The 14,130-nt window shown below is 31.6% G+C and overlaps 1 protein-coding gene across 1 annotated transcript; it reads right to left on the bottom strand.

Annotated features, from left to right (window-relative positions):
• Positions 1 to 6,169: 6,169 nt before the first annotated feature.
• Positions 6,170 to 14,028, bottom strand: LOC127736421 (hemicentin-1-like). The gene is made up of 5 exons (XM_052246965.1): positions 13,903 to 14,028; positions 10,987 to 11,088; positions 9,623 to 9,913; positions 8,675 to 8,971; positions 6,170 to 6,501 (listed from the first exon to the last, which is right to left on the bottom strand). The coding sequence occupies exons 1-5, from the start codon at positions 13,943 to 13,945 to the stop codon at positions 6,170 to 6,172; spliced, it is 1,065 nt and encodes a 354-aa protein (XP_052102925.1). The 5' UTR covers positions 13,946 to 14,028.
• Positions 14,029 to 14,130: the final 102 nt, after the last annotated feature.

Below are 14,130 nucleotides of genomic sequence, written 5' to 3'. Positions count from 1 at the left end.
ATGCTTCAATAAAATGCATTAAATCAGTATTGAGCAGTTGATGAAAGAACACATGTCCTGTCGCTATACTCATATTACGAAGAATGTACATGTATCCGTGCTCCACAATAATTTAAAGGATTTTTTTCTTTAATGTATTTAAATTTGCAATTATATATAAAATAAAGTTTTGTGTAAATATCGCAAAACCTCTATGATATTGAAATGAAAATAGCACTGTACCGAAACGAGTTAATTTGATTCTATTTGTTAATCAAAAATTCTACCTTCCAAGTAATATTGCATATCCATGATTGTAAGGGTGGCTGTATTGCTAATTCCTTCACCTGCCGTGTTTGTAGTTTTACATACATATGTTCCTTCATCATCTTCATTGCAGTCCACTATAGTCAGAGAAGGACAATCAAAAGTTCCTCCTGAGTATTTTTCTGAATGTAAGTCCAGTGCTTTCTCTTCGCCATTTTTTACTTTTATCCACGAAATTATTGGTTGTGGGATTCCGGAAACAGAACATGTTAATGTTTGAGCATTCCCGTTGACAACACTCTGTCGATCAGGAGAAATTTTGACCATTGGTAGTTCTATTATAAAAATAACAAACAATTTCATTAAAATACATTTCAACAGCTTTTTCTTTCGAAATATGCTGAAAAGGTGTTACTGAAGACGCTATATTTTTACAGTAAATCTTTGAATAAACGGACATTTTGTATTCTAAAATTTCAAACAAATTTGAATAAATTACATTATTGCTTTATTATAGAAATAACAAATGTTAACCAATATAAGATCAGTCAATCACTAAACAAAACATCATGTCCAACATCAATGCATATATGTCTTGTTTTTATTTCTATTACTAGTTGGTGGCGCATTAGGGTGATTGAACCAGATAGACAGACCGTTTGAAATTTATTCTGCACAATCTCAAACTACGTGATTAATTTCTTAACAATATGCTACATATTTATTTTTAGATATATGTTAATGTACCTCTACATTACAGTCGTGTCGGGTAGATGCTGCAAGAAATTTAAGTTATTCGAATGTATTGGGCAAAATACTAACACAAGAATATCTTATTCTAGAACGTTATTGAATCAGGCTTTATATGTGAATGAATATTGCTTACCGGTGTATGTAAGGTATGATGAATTGCTCAATGTTTCTCCTGCCTCGTTTGTAACTTTACATTTATAAATTCCTTCATCATTTTTATTGCAGTCCATTATAGTCAGTGAAGGACAATCAAAAGTTCCTCCTGAGTATTTTTCTGAAGATAAGTCCAGTGCTTTCTCTTCGCCATTTTTTACTTTTATCCACGAAATTATTGGTTGTGGGATTCCGGAAACAGAACATGTTAATGTTTGAGCATTCCCGTTGACAACACTCTGTCGATCAGGAGAAATTTTGACCATTGGTAGTTCTATTATAAAAACAACAAACAATTTCATTAGAATACATTTCAACACATTTTTCTTTCGAAATTTGCTGAAAAGGTGTAACCGAAAACGCTATATTTTTACAGTAAATCTTTGAATTAATGGTAATTTTGTATTCTAAAATTTCAAACAAATTTGAATAAATTACATTATTGCTTAATTAAAGAAATAACAAATGTAAACCAATATAAATCAAGCCAAGAATCGTTTTGTTTTCCTTTGCAATAATCAATGACAAATAGCACGTCTAGTAAACGTTCCAAATTTCAGACTTTTACCATAGTTATGAGTAAATTTACACTTCTTTTTTTAGAACAAAACTAATTAGAGGTACCACTTATTTTGTGGACATGACATTCATCAGTGGCACTTGAATCAAAACAATTGGAAAGAAAAACAATTTAAAAGTTGTAAAGCATTGCTAACCAAACATTCCTAAATGGAGCTAAATCTGCATTAGGTAGGTTATTTTTCCCTTGAGACATTATAATCTAAGAATTAAAAAAGATACATAGTGAGTGATGAAAATAAAAGTTAGATATAATGACCTTACACCGCCTTATAAATTGCATATCAAACAGTATCTACATTTTGTCTTGCATGTTGCAACATTTACACAATGTCTTGAACTCTGATTCCGTTTGCACACGTTAAATGCATCATAGTTATTGAAATCCAAGCTGTTTTTCTCTCCTGAATATGCATTTAGCTGATACTGGGCCCTTTTCTAATTTAGTTTCTAAGCTTCGATCTCCTGATAAATGCATATGGGTCAAAATACGCAATTCATTTCAGGTAGGCTATAATGGTAGTCTTTTCATCCATTTCCTCTGTCCATGTATATAGTAAACCTGGATATGTACGATGGCTCGTTTCGATGCTTAGACATTCCCACACATGTGGTTAAGTCTTTGGAGTACAGATGGTGATTAATATTTTCACAAATTGGGAATCCCGAAAGGCCCCATGTGACGCCGCTTAAACAAATAGAATTCTCCTTTTTTCACACATTTAATTCATTGAAAAGTCAGTTATTACAAACATTATATAGCTCCAAAGCTTTTTTTGTCTTTATTGCACTATATGTTGCTCTTCAAATAGCATAAATGGTTAAGATCAGTCAATCACTAAACAAACCATCATGTCCAACATCAATGAGTATATGTCTTGTTTTTATTTCTATTACTAGTTGGAGGCGCATTAGGGCGATTGAACCAGAGATAGACAGACCGTTTGAAATTTATTCTGCACAATCTCAAACTACGTGATTAATTTCTTAACAATATGCTAATTATTTATTTTTAGATATATGTAAATGTACCTCTACATTACAGCCGTGTCGGGTAAATGCTGCAAGAAATTTAAGTTATTATTGGGCAAAATACTGACTCAAGATTATCTTATTCTAGTATGTTATTGAATTATGCTATATACTAGTATGTGCATGAATATTGCTTACCGGTGTATGTAAGGTATGATGAATTGCTCAATGTTTCTCCTGCTTCGTTTGTAACTTTACATTTATAAATTCCTTCGTCATTTTTGTTGAAATCAATTATAGTCAATGAAGGACATGCAACAGTTCCACCTGAGTATTTTTCTACAGATAAATTCATTGTTTTCATTCCGTCATTATTTACCCTCATCCATGAAATTAGTGGTTCTGGTATTCCGGATACCAAACATCTTAGTGTTTGAGTTTTACCTTTGACTACATTCTGTCTATCTGGTGAAACTATAGCAATAGGTGGTTCTGTAAAAGCAACAACGTACGGCTCACAAAATTCATGTTTTTTTTTAAATGGTTGCCATGGAAACAAACAATATATAATTGATTATATATTTTCAACATAAAAGATAGTTTGGGGTTTGGTCTTTTAACTGTGCAACAATCATTATTGTATGTATTGATAAATGTTTTTTTTTTTCCATAGTACTTAAACTTTCCTTTTTTTTTCAATTTTCTTAGGTTTCATTATCCACTTATTCAGGCAACTGATGTTTGGTCCGTTGCCATGAGAACGTATATAATAAAATGGAAATACATATGTAATTTTACACAGTTACCAGTGTTCTTACTTTAAAGGGCAAACAACTTAATTTTGAGACATTCATAAATCACCCTCTGAATGATTCTTACAAAGACAGATACTTAAAGAGCTTTTATGACGACTATTATTGTTGCAAAAACATTCACTAATCATATGCATCTTGATAGTGGTATCATAAAAGAAAAAAAAAATATGTTTAAAACAATATCCGACAAATGTCTCAGTGTATTCTTATAAGGACTAGCAGCTTTTGATATATAGTTCTTAAATAGATGAACGCAATCCTTCACGAAAACCATTTCAAGAAAAACGACATGAATATATTATGTAACTGAATGCGGGATATTCAAATGTCAAATACGAAACACAAATCCGTAAAGTCAAATAAGAGAATCTTTTATTCTGAACTAATAATTTGCTTTGTTTTTTATTGCTTTGCTAAAAGTAGCTTTAATGCTTAACAGAAAATTCGGAAACATACACTATTTACATAACAAGAGTGCAAACACTGAAATGTCTCGCCTTCTTTACTAACTATTGATATCATGTTGATAGTCCTAAATATAAAGCTTTACTACAACTATCACATAAACTTAACATGATCCAAGAAAATGAGGTCATGGTCAGATAAACCAAACTGGAAATACATGTACACCTTAAAATCATTCAATACAATATGCTTTAAATATAGTTGACCTATTGCACATCTAAGAAACAAACTTACCAAAGGCCGTACTTTGACCTATAATGGTTTACTTTTACAATTTGTGACTTGGATTGAGAGTTGTCTCATCGGCACTCATACCACATCTTCTTATATCTATTAACCAGGAAAACTTCACATTGATCAATGAACCATGAAAAAGAGGCCAAGGTCAGATGAACCCTGCCAGACAGACATGTACACATTACAATCATTAAATGCTTTAAATATAGTTGACCTATTGCATATAGTATCTAAGAATCAAACTTAACAAAGAAAACTTAAGATTGACCAATGAACCATGAAAATGAGGTAATGGTCAGATAAAAATTGCCAGACAGACATATACACCTTACAATCATTCCATACACCAAATATAGTGACCTATTGCTTAAAATATTAGAAAAAAAACAGACCAAAAAACAAAAACTTAACATTGAGCAATGAACCGTAAAAATCAGGTCAAGGTAAAAAAAACATGCCAGACTGACGTGTACATCGTAAAATATTTTCATACACCAAATATAGTTGACCTATAGCATACAGTATTAGAAAAACAGACCAAAACACAAAAACTAGACTTTAACTACTGAACCATGATAATGAGGTTGAAGTCAGATGACACCTGCCAGTTGGACATGTACACCTTACAATTATTCCATACACCAAATATAGTAGACCTATTTCTTACAGTAAAAGAAAAACAGACCAAAACACAAAAACTTAACTTTAACCCCTCAACCATGAAAATGAGGTCAAGGTCAGATGACACCTGCCAGTTGGATATGTACACCTTACAATCATTCCATACACCAAATATAGAAGACCTATTGCTTATAGTATCTGAGATATGGACTAAACCACGAAAACTTAACCTTGTTCACTGATCCATGAAACAAGGTCGAGGTCAAATGAAAACTGTCTGACGGGCATGAAGACCTTGCAAGGTACGCATATACCAAATATAGTTATATAGTTATTACTCATAATAAGAGAAAAATTATCAAGTAGTCACTGAACCATGAAAATGAGGTCAAGGATAATGGACATATGACAGACGGAAACTTCATATCATAAGGCATTTATATACAAAGTATGAAGCATCCAGGTTTTCTACCTTCTGAAATATTAAGCTTTTAAGAAGTTAGTTAACGCCGCCGCCGCCGCTGCCGCCGCAGCCGCCGCGGCCGCCGGGTCACTATCGCTATGTCGAGCTTTCTACGACAGAATTCCCAGGTGCGACAAAAACAAACTTTTTGAAAGTTCCGAGCCGGTCAAATATTGGCATCATCAGAATACAAAGTAGAATCAGGTACCTGTATGGTTAAAACCATCTTAGGTTTAACCTATAATACAGGTAGACATGACGTATTTTGATCATATTTTCTCCTATTGAATAACTTATGACTTATTTACATAAAGTCAATTTTAAAAAAATTATTCAATAAACTCTGATTAGCAATACTGTGTTATGATTTAAAAAAGTCAAAAAGATTAATTTTTCAACAGTTTCAATTTCATTGGCAAACCTTTAAAAGTAAATATACCCTTTCTAATTCTTTGTCAATCAATTCCGTAGTAACTAATTCAACTGTTTGACGTTCTAGTTAAAGTTTATCTAAGGTTATTTACTGACATGCAAATTGTTGGTCATGGTAAACAAAATCCTATTAGATATGTGAACAGCTGCAAATGTCTCAACAATGGACTTGCTTTATTATGTGTTTCTTTTATGTGCTGTTCTACCGAGACACGACTATTCAATCTTCTGTGGCACCTGAGATCACCCCCGGTTTTTGGTAGTGTTCGTGCTGCTTGTTTTTTAGATTTTGATGTATTTAATTGTATTCTAATTTTTGTTTTTGGTCTATTTCGTTTTTGCCATTGAATTGTCTTTCCGTTTTCGACTAATGAGTATGAATATTCCTTTGGAATCTTTCGCCTCTTTATTTTATTAGTGCATAATTTTGTGTTTAGCTGTAATATTTATCTTTGAAACACTCTAACTCACCGATGTATCTAAGGGTTGAAGTATTGCTAATTACTTCTCCAGCCTCGTTCGTAGCTTTACAGACATATATTCCTTCATCCTTTTTATTGAAGTCTATTATCGTCAATGAAGGACAATCAACATTTCCTCCTGTGTACTTTTCTGGAGATAAGTTAATTATTGCTTCTTCCCCATTATTTACTCTCATCCATAACACAATTGGTTGTGGGATTCCGGAAACAGAACACATTAATGCTTGAGCTTTACCTCTGACTACACTCTGCTTTTCAGGAGAAACTTTGACCATTGGTTTTTCTATAATAGCAAAAAATATGTTTCAAACAAAATAGTTATTTATACACATTATAATTGCAGTATTTAATAGTATGTGATCCACAAATGTGCAACTGTGGAAGACTAACATTTTCGAATATTCGGTCGGCTGCGGTTTGATTCTATTGTAGCATTGCTTAAATATAGGCTGAAGTCATTTTCAGCAAAACAGCTAGAGGTCTTTGTATTTTCTCATTTTGACTGGTAGAGGAAATCATCTAGTATGTTATGTATCAAATTAAAAAATTGCTATTATTGAATAATAGTATGCAAGATGCGTACTTCTTCTACACAATATACACCAGATGCGTTTGAAACAAACTGGTTTACAATCCAAATAAATTCTATTTAAAAAGTAGAACCGCTCTTAAATACAGTTATTTTCTAATTATCAGCAAATCTGCTGTAGACAATATAGGCATTAAAATAAAATATTTGGTGTCTCGAATTATTTTAAAACATAATTAACTCTAAAATCAAAGAAAATATAATCACGATATTTTATTTTAGCACAGGAATTCTGACTTTTTAGACATCGGGGACAAAACTGTCACCAGCTGTTCCATCGAAAAATGGTTGTAAAAATTTCTCAAAAATACCAGACCTATAGTTAGTGCGATAGGCAATGGTTTCGATTACACAAGACGTGTTAACATCTAAACAGTGGAAACCCAAATCAATAACATGTCAAAGAGCTCTGAAAACAAAAAAAAATCACAAAAAAGCTGTGCCAAATCTGTCTTAGACCATCTAGGTATAATGTTAGAATAAGATTAGTTTTATGAATGATTTCACATTTAATAAACAAGAAACTATAGAAATTAGTTTCATTGCGATTTTGCAAATTTCATTTCAAAATTTTATTTAAGTCTCATCTCTTAACAATATATAATACAACAATACATTAATTGTAAAATATAGATATGAAATAGAGAGCCATTCTGTACAGATGTATAAGAGACTATGACATTAAAACATTAAAGATAATTCGTTTATTGTTAAATATGTTTATAAGAACATTATGTAAAGTATGAAACATTGCTACGTCTATTAAAAATAAGATCACAGGCTTTGGGGAAGCTACGAATCATATTAATATCTATAAATAAAAACACCAATTTCTATTTATTATCAAAAGACATAAAATCCCTATTAAAATGTTTCGCTTCATAAAATATTTTGTTTCTAAAATCGTCATATAATGGACACGGTAGAATGACACGAGTTTCATTTTCTAAAACATTTTTACAATTATCACAGACTCGCTCCTGTAAAAGTAATTTTTTAAATCTCTCCTATTTTGATTCTTAATGGTGCCACTCCACATTGAAACTCCTTTGTGGAAATGGCAATGGAACTGTAATGTATGTTTCAGTTTAAAACTTTTCTAAAATGAATTATGTGATTTAAGTTTGTTACCACCTTTACCCGATAGAGCTTTATCTGACTATATATAGCATTGCAACTGATCAACATATTTTCTAAACATTCTAGACATATCAATATTAGCAACTGAGGTACTATCAATTTATTCTGTTATATTACACAAATATTCTACAATGTACTCTGAAAAAGTTTTCCTTACATAAGAATTCCAATTATTTATACACTTGCTTTTTTTACTTATAATATTGGCCCATATGAAAACCTTTCTGTTTAACCGATAAGTACTCATATAGTTTAAATGTCACCAAGTCAACAATTTGGAGCATCAAACTTTGATTGTTTTAAAAAGGCATTTGAGCAGTTACATTATAATCGAAAATTCACTTAATACAAGACCGAAATAAGTATAAATATAAGAGTATTCAATGATATTATTTCCATGTTTAAAAATGTCAACACAGCTAATTCGGCTACTTGGATCGTGGTATCCTTGAAAAGAAACGTTCACCAGCACGTGTATAGACGCAGTGTTTGTAAAAAAAAAAGATACCATGTTTATAATTAAGTCAAAGATGTTTCGTTTACAAAAGACCAAACCGCGACGGCGCTTGAATCACGATAGTTGAAAAACAATGTCAATTATAAACTTAATGAGTATTGCAAACAAAAAATTACAAAAGCGTTTTTTACAAATCTGACTGTCTATGCCTTACTTCTTTTTAGTTTCATGCATTTCATATTTAACCAATATATGACATAGAATGCTTACCGAGGTATGTAAGCTGTGATTCATTACTAACTCCCACTCCAGCTTCGTTTGTTGCTCTACATACGTATATACCTTCATCGTCTATCATAAAACATTTTATTGTCAATGACGGATATTCAACTGTTCCTCCAGAATACTTTTCTAGTAATGGCATTATGGCTATTTCCTCTCCGTGTTTTTTCTTTGTCCATTGAATGGTAAATGGTGATGGCTTGCCAGATATGTTACATTCTATTGTATGACTGTATTCATTTATAACCTTTTTCTTTGCAGGTCCTATTTCTAGTTGTAGCTTCTCTACAATAAGACAAGTGTGTTAATTGAAAATATTTGTAACAAATCAACATGGGATTTCAATTACAATATAGCATTTATTTGTTTCCTCATTTCAGTAGCTAATATAAGGCGGTCTTGTATTGTTATGGAGAGTCAAAATTAACAGTAGACTATAATTTTCGTTCATAAATTGTACCTGTACCAGCCAAATATCGTGCCTATACCCATAACACATTTATATCAACTGAGCGATATAAGTTTTCAACTAGCACATATATGTTAAATGGAAAATAGCTATTATTGAACCACTGCTTTGACGGCAGCCTATTCATTTACAGTGGTTTCTTTTTCTAGATCGAATGCTTCTCAAATCGATAGCTGAAATTGTCACTTATAATATTCAATTGTTGGCTTTTTTCGTTTATTTCGATTATGTTTGATTTGACTTATTCAATGATTTCTATTCATAATTTAATACACATATAATGAAGGTGTTAAACGCAATTTTAGGATGAGTTAAGAGTTAACTTTGAGAGTTACACTTGAACACATAGTTCGAACGTTTTAAAACTTTTTAGATTTTGATATGACATGTTTTATTTTTCATTTTAATAGACTTGATTTTAGTGACAAATACAAAATAATGAAGTATTCAGTACAGCTTTCACTAACCTGGTACTATCATCTTTAAATTAACATTAGCTTTCTCTTTTGTGTCTATGTATGATAGAAAACCAGATATCAGAGGCATTACTTCATGATGTAATTCGCGTCTATCAATCATTATTTGTTTTAAAACATCAATTATGATATTTAAGTCTTTGCAAGAATAGCTTTTTATTTTCACTCCGGCTTCTTTATTCATCTGTGATGCACGCATTTCGTTTAAGGCTTTAATGATGTCTTTTTCATCCCAGGAAACTGGAACTTCTATTTGAAAAAGAACTTGCATTCTTCCTTGTCCTACAAAATTGTGTAATGCACACTTAAAAATGTCAAATGTTTTTTTATGTAAATATTAAGATGATCACTTTAGATTAATAAGATATTGTGTTTGTTATAGTATTGAGATCCTAAGGTATGATAATTATAGTTAGATCCAGAATTTCGAAAATTATTTAAATATAGCAATATCGTCGTCGGAATGGGATCCTAACCTAACCTCCCCTTTGGGTCAGTAAAGTCAGGTTTAAACAATCCACGTGACCATTTTTCAGCGTTGAACAGGGATGCATCACTGCACTTATTTGATTTGTTAAAAAGCAATGACTATCACAATGTAATCGTTATTGAAAATTCTATTTTGCATGATAAAAAAAAGTTTCAAAGGGAGCTTGGCTATATGAACATTTCCCGTCATGTGTCAACATTGTTCCTATCCCACAACGCTTCCAATAACCGAATATATGTTTTTGTATTACACCTGGATCGGCTGTCTGGCAGAGAGGTTGGATCCTCTTCTAAAACTAAGTTGTCTTCGATGTTTGCCGAGGAAATCTAAAGCCTGTCGAGGTCTTTTGACCAATTTTTTACCGAAGGTTTGGTTTTATTATGGAGTGGCATTTTCATTAGTTAACTAAATAATTAACTAAACTGATAAATATGGCGGTTTTAGTTTCTTCCGAAATATAAATGTATGACAAGTCCACATACGACGATTATATCAATATATTGACAAATTTGGTTTGCTGGAACTCCAGTTGGCGCTTAGAAACCAGCAATCAATCACTTAATTATATATATTATAGTACACATTTAATCCAGTAACATTAAATGTAGGGTAAATGCGAGATACTAAGATGACCTCAAAGGCATTACTTTATCTTCATGGTTAGCTTCGATGTCACAAGGCACAACTGTCACACTGCTTAATTACTTGCTATGCTAAAAAGGTAAAGGGAATGTGATTTATATTTCAAATAGGTTATTTAAATATTCTTGGTTGAAATAAATTATATCGTGAAATTGACATTAGTGAAAAATTAAGTTGTCCTAATCTTGATCTGAATATCCACAAACGATAAATATATACTTACCTTCATCTGCTGTCACTTCATCTTTTGTATCCAATAGATCATTCAGTTCATCATTTCCGAAAACTCGAATAACTACTTCATCAACAACTGTTTGTAATGTTTCTGAAAAGGAACCGAGTTAAATGCAAGTCAAAAACATGTTTTCGAAGTAAACATCAATTTTAAGGACCCTAACATCAATAGGGATCTATACCACCTTCTAAGAAATTACCAAACCTTTGTTGGTACAAATTGATATTATTTTTCAAAAGGTAATATCTGGATACAAAAAATTAATTTAAATTTTAGTATATTTATATCTGCTGAGACCTTGACCTCTTATCTTATGACCGCAAAATTCATCAGGATACATTCCACCTCTTTGGATACAAGCAAACAAAACAAATGCTGTTACAAGTTGGTCCTAGTGTTCAAATGGTCACATCCAAAAACCAATACATTAATCAAATTTTAATCTACCTATAGCTGCTGTGACCCTAGTCATTAACTTGATAATCCCACAACTAAAAAAGCTCATCCTCATGACATGGGCCATTATCAAACCAAGTGTGGTAAATGTGAAACAGATGGGTCAAAAGATACAATTCGAAAATTGAAAAAAAAACCAAATGATTCTATCGATATATGTAATTGCTGTGACCTTGAGCCTCGATCTTATAATCTCAGAATTGAAAGGGTCCTTAAACCCTAGAAGGTGATAATGCAACCATGATGATCAATAATAGCAGAGGAATCATGGATGTAAATAATGGCGTAAAACCAAAACATCACAATTTTTTCATATGAGAAAAGCATTCAACGCGACAATGCTGATTAGGATTGACAATTTTTTGCAGTTTTAAGAGCGATGCTGATTCAGACAAAATAACAGCATCGAAGTTACAATTTGTACGGAAATGTCGGTGAAGAAACAGGATCCACGTAAAGTTCTTAAATGTTTGTTATTAGTGATGGAGGCTGAAAAGTCTGTTGACCGCATATGTCAAATAAAGGTTTCAAATTTAATCCTATCAATTCATGCTTTCAACTTAAACTTTTGCACATTTAACTAACAGATTGGTAAAGATCTGATTTATGGCTCCGATGACATTTTCCCGTAATCAATCCGGAATTTCAGCATATATACTGTAAAATAAACCTTTTACCGAAAAAAACGTATGAGTTTTTGTTATTTTCTAAGGATACTTTCAAGCGAATTTTTCTGAAGGTAGGACATATGTTATAAAAGATATCAATTAGTTACCCATAGTTTGCCCGAAAGTTCATCCAATTAATTTGCTGTGTTTCTAAGCTTTGACCTAGTGGCTTGAAATCAATACGATGTTTTCCACACAGATTTGTACAGAAATTAGTTATGACACAAAAGATGCTATATCCTAAATCTGATAAACCTTTTCGAAAATGTCAGTATAGTTACAGGTAGTGTGAACTTGAACGATTGACACCAAAATAGATAAGGCAACTACAATTTCCTATAACATGGGTTTATAAATATATGTTGTTTACTTGATTTTTTACTCTTTGATCCAAATCAATTAGAATCTTCTTCCCCATGTAAGGGATACACTGGATATATAATTGAAAATATACATCCGGATATTTCAATTAATTAAACGCTGTTTTGACCTGTAAGTTTGAACGATTGACCCCTGAATCGATAAGACTTTTTTCTCCTATTGGACATTATCAACGCAAGTTGAGTCGATATAATGTATATGTTAACTAAATAAACTTCAAGGACAGCTATTTCAATGTAGATATTTTATCTTAATATCAAACACATTATTTATTAAGCAACGTACTAAAAAGAACGGTTATAACTATGAGGAAATGTAAGTGATGAGTCGAAAAAGAACAGACAGCATCATGATCGAAAACAAATTCAAATGACAGAACACGTCGACCAAATACTATCGATAAAAATAAGATTGTTCAACATGAACCGAATTGGAAATAAACATTATATTTTTCTTTTGTTGGTTTTACTTAGAAAAGCTTGATAAAAAATTTTGAATATGAATTTTAGGGGATTCAAGGAGCTCAAATTACATTACCTGGCATTTAGTCTTGCTGATAACGTTTGATCGCTAGAGTTATGTCTATCTCATGATAGCTTTCAGTATAAGAAAAACTTAAGATAAGTGATTGTTGTTATTAGGGCAAGAACGGCTTTAAGTTTTATTCATATTGACTAATTGTAAACCCTCTTTCTGTGTTGCTGCTCAAATTTTAATTATATCCAGTAATGTTTTCAAGATGTAAAACACAAAAATACGTCACAAAACGTCTGACGCTTTCCAGATGAAAGATCTGTTTAGTCTATATTCAGACTGTTTAGTCTATATTCAGACTGTTTAGTCTATATTCAGACTGTTTAGTAGTTGCAATTTGCATGTACATATCAACATCATTCTTAATTGTCTGAAAAGCTACTAAACAGTACTTAATTAAATATAAGCGAATTGTTTGAAAAGTACTAAATCTCCCGCAGTTAATAAGTCTAAAAATTGATTAAAGACTAAATACGACTAAATAATTTATTGTTCAGACTTTGCAGATGATATAAAGAACAAAACGACATTTTCACTTGTGACAGTCATTTGACAACTTAAATCATACTGGAAAATGAGTAAACTTAATATTTTGCACTTTTCTACCCTCAATTGATTGTCTTTTTTACTCGCACGATTTAAATATAATAGATAATACAGAAGTGTTATCCTTTGTTCTATTTTTAGCCCTGGTGTACATATTTTATTTGTTGGTATGGCAAAAAACATCGGACATATATTGTAAACTAAATACACAAAGGATTGGTTCTAACTGCCCCAATAATTTAGTAAAAGATTTTTGTACAGTACAATGGACGACCAACTCCATGTGATGAAAAAGGTCTACATCATTAAGGCTACCAACCAATTTCTGCGGCTGCTTTCTCCATAAGTACGTCTTCATCCATGATTATCTGTGCGAACCTTGAAAAACTTAGGCGAAATTCTTCTTGATGACGTTGCTAAAAGATTTGAAGATAATAATTACTTAAAATCAGTTTTCCAAGCGTATTCTTTTTTCGTTATTATTTACAGATTATATGGAGGTAATCTGATAAAACAAAAGAAAAAAAACATAAATATTTAACTGATG

This window comes from Mytilus californianus, unplaced genomic scaffold (genome assembly GCF_021869535.1).
Source record: "Mytilus californianus isolate M0D057914Y unplaced genomic scaffold, xbMytCali1.0.p SCAF_30, whole genome shotgun sequence".
Classification (NCBI taxonomy): domain Eukaryota; kingdom Metazoa; phylum Mollusca; class Bivalvia; order Mytilida; family Mytilidae; genus Mytilus; species Mytilus californianus.
This window is presented reverse-complemented; position numbering and strand designations above follow the sequence as displayed.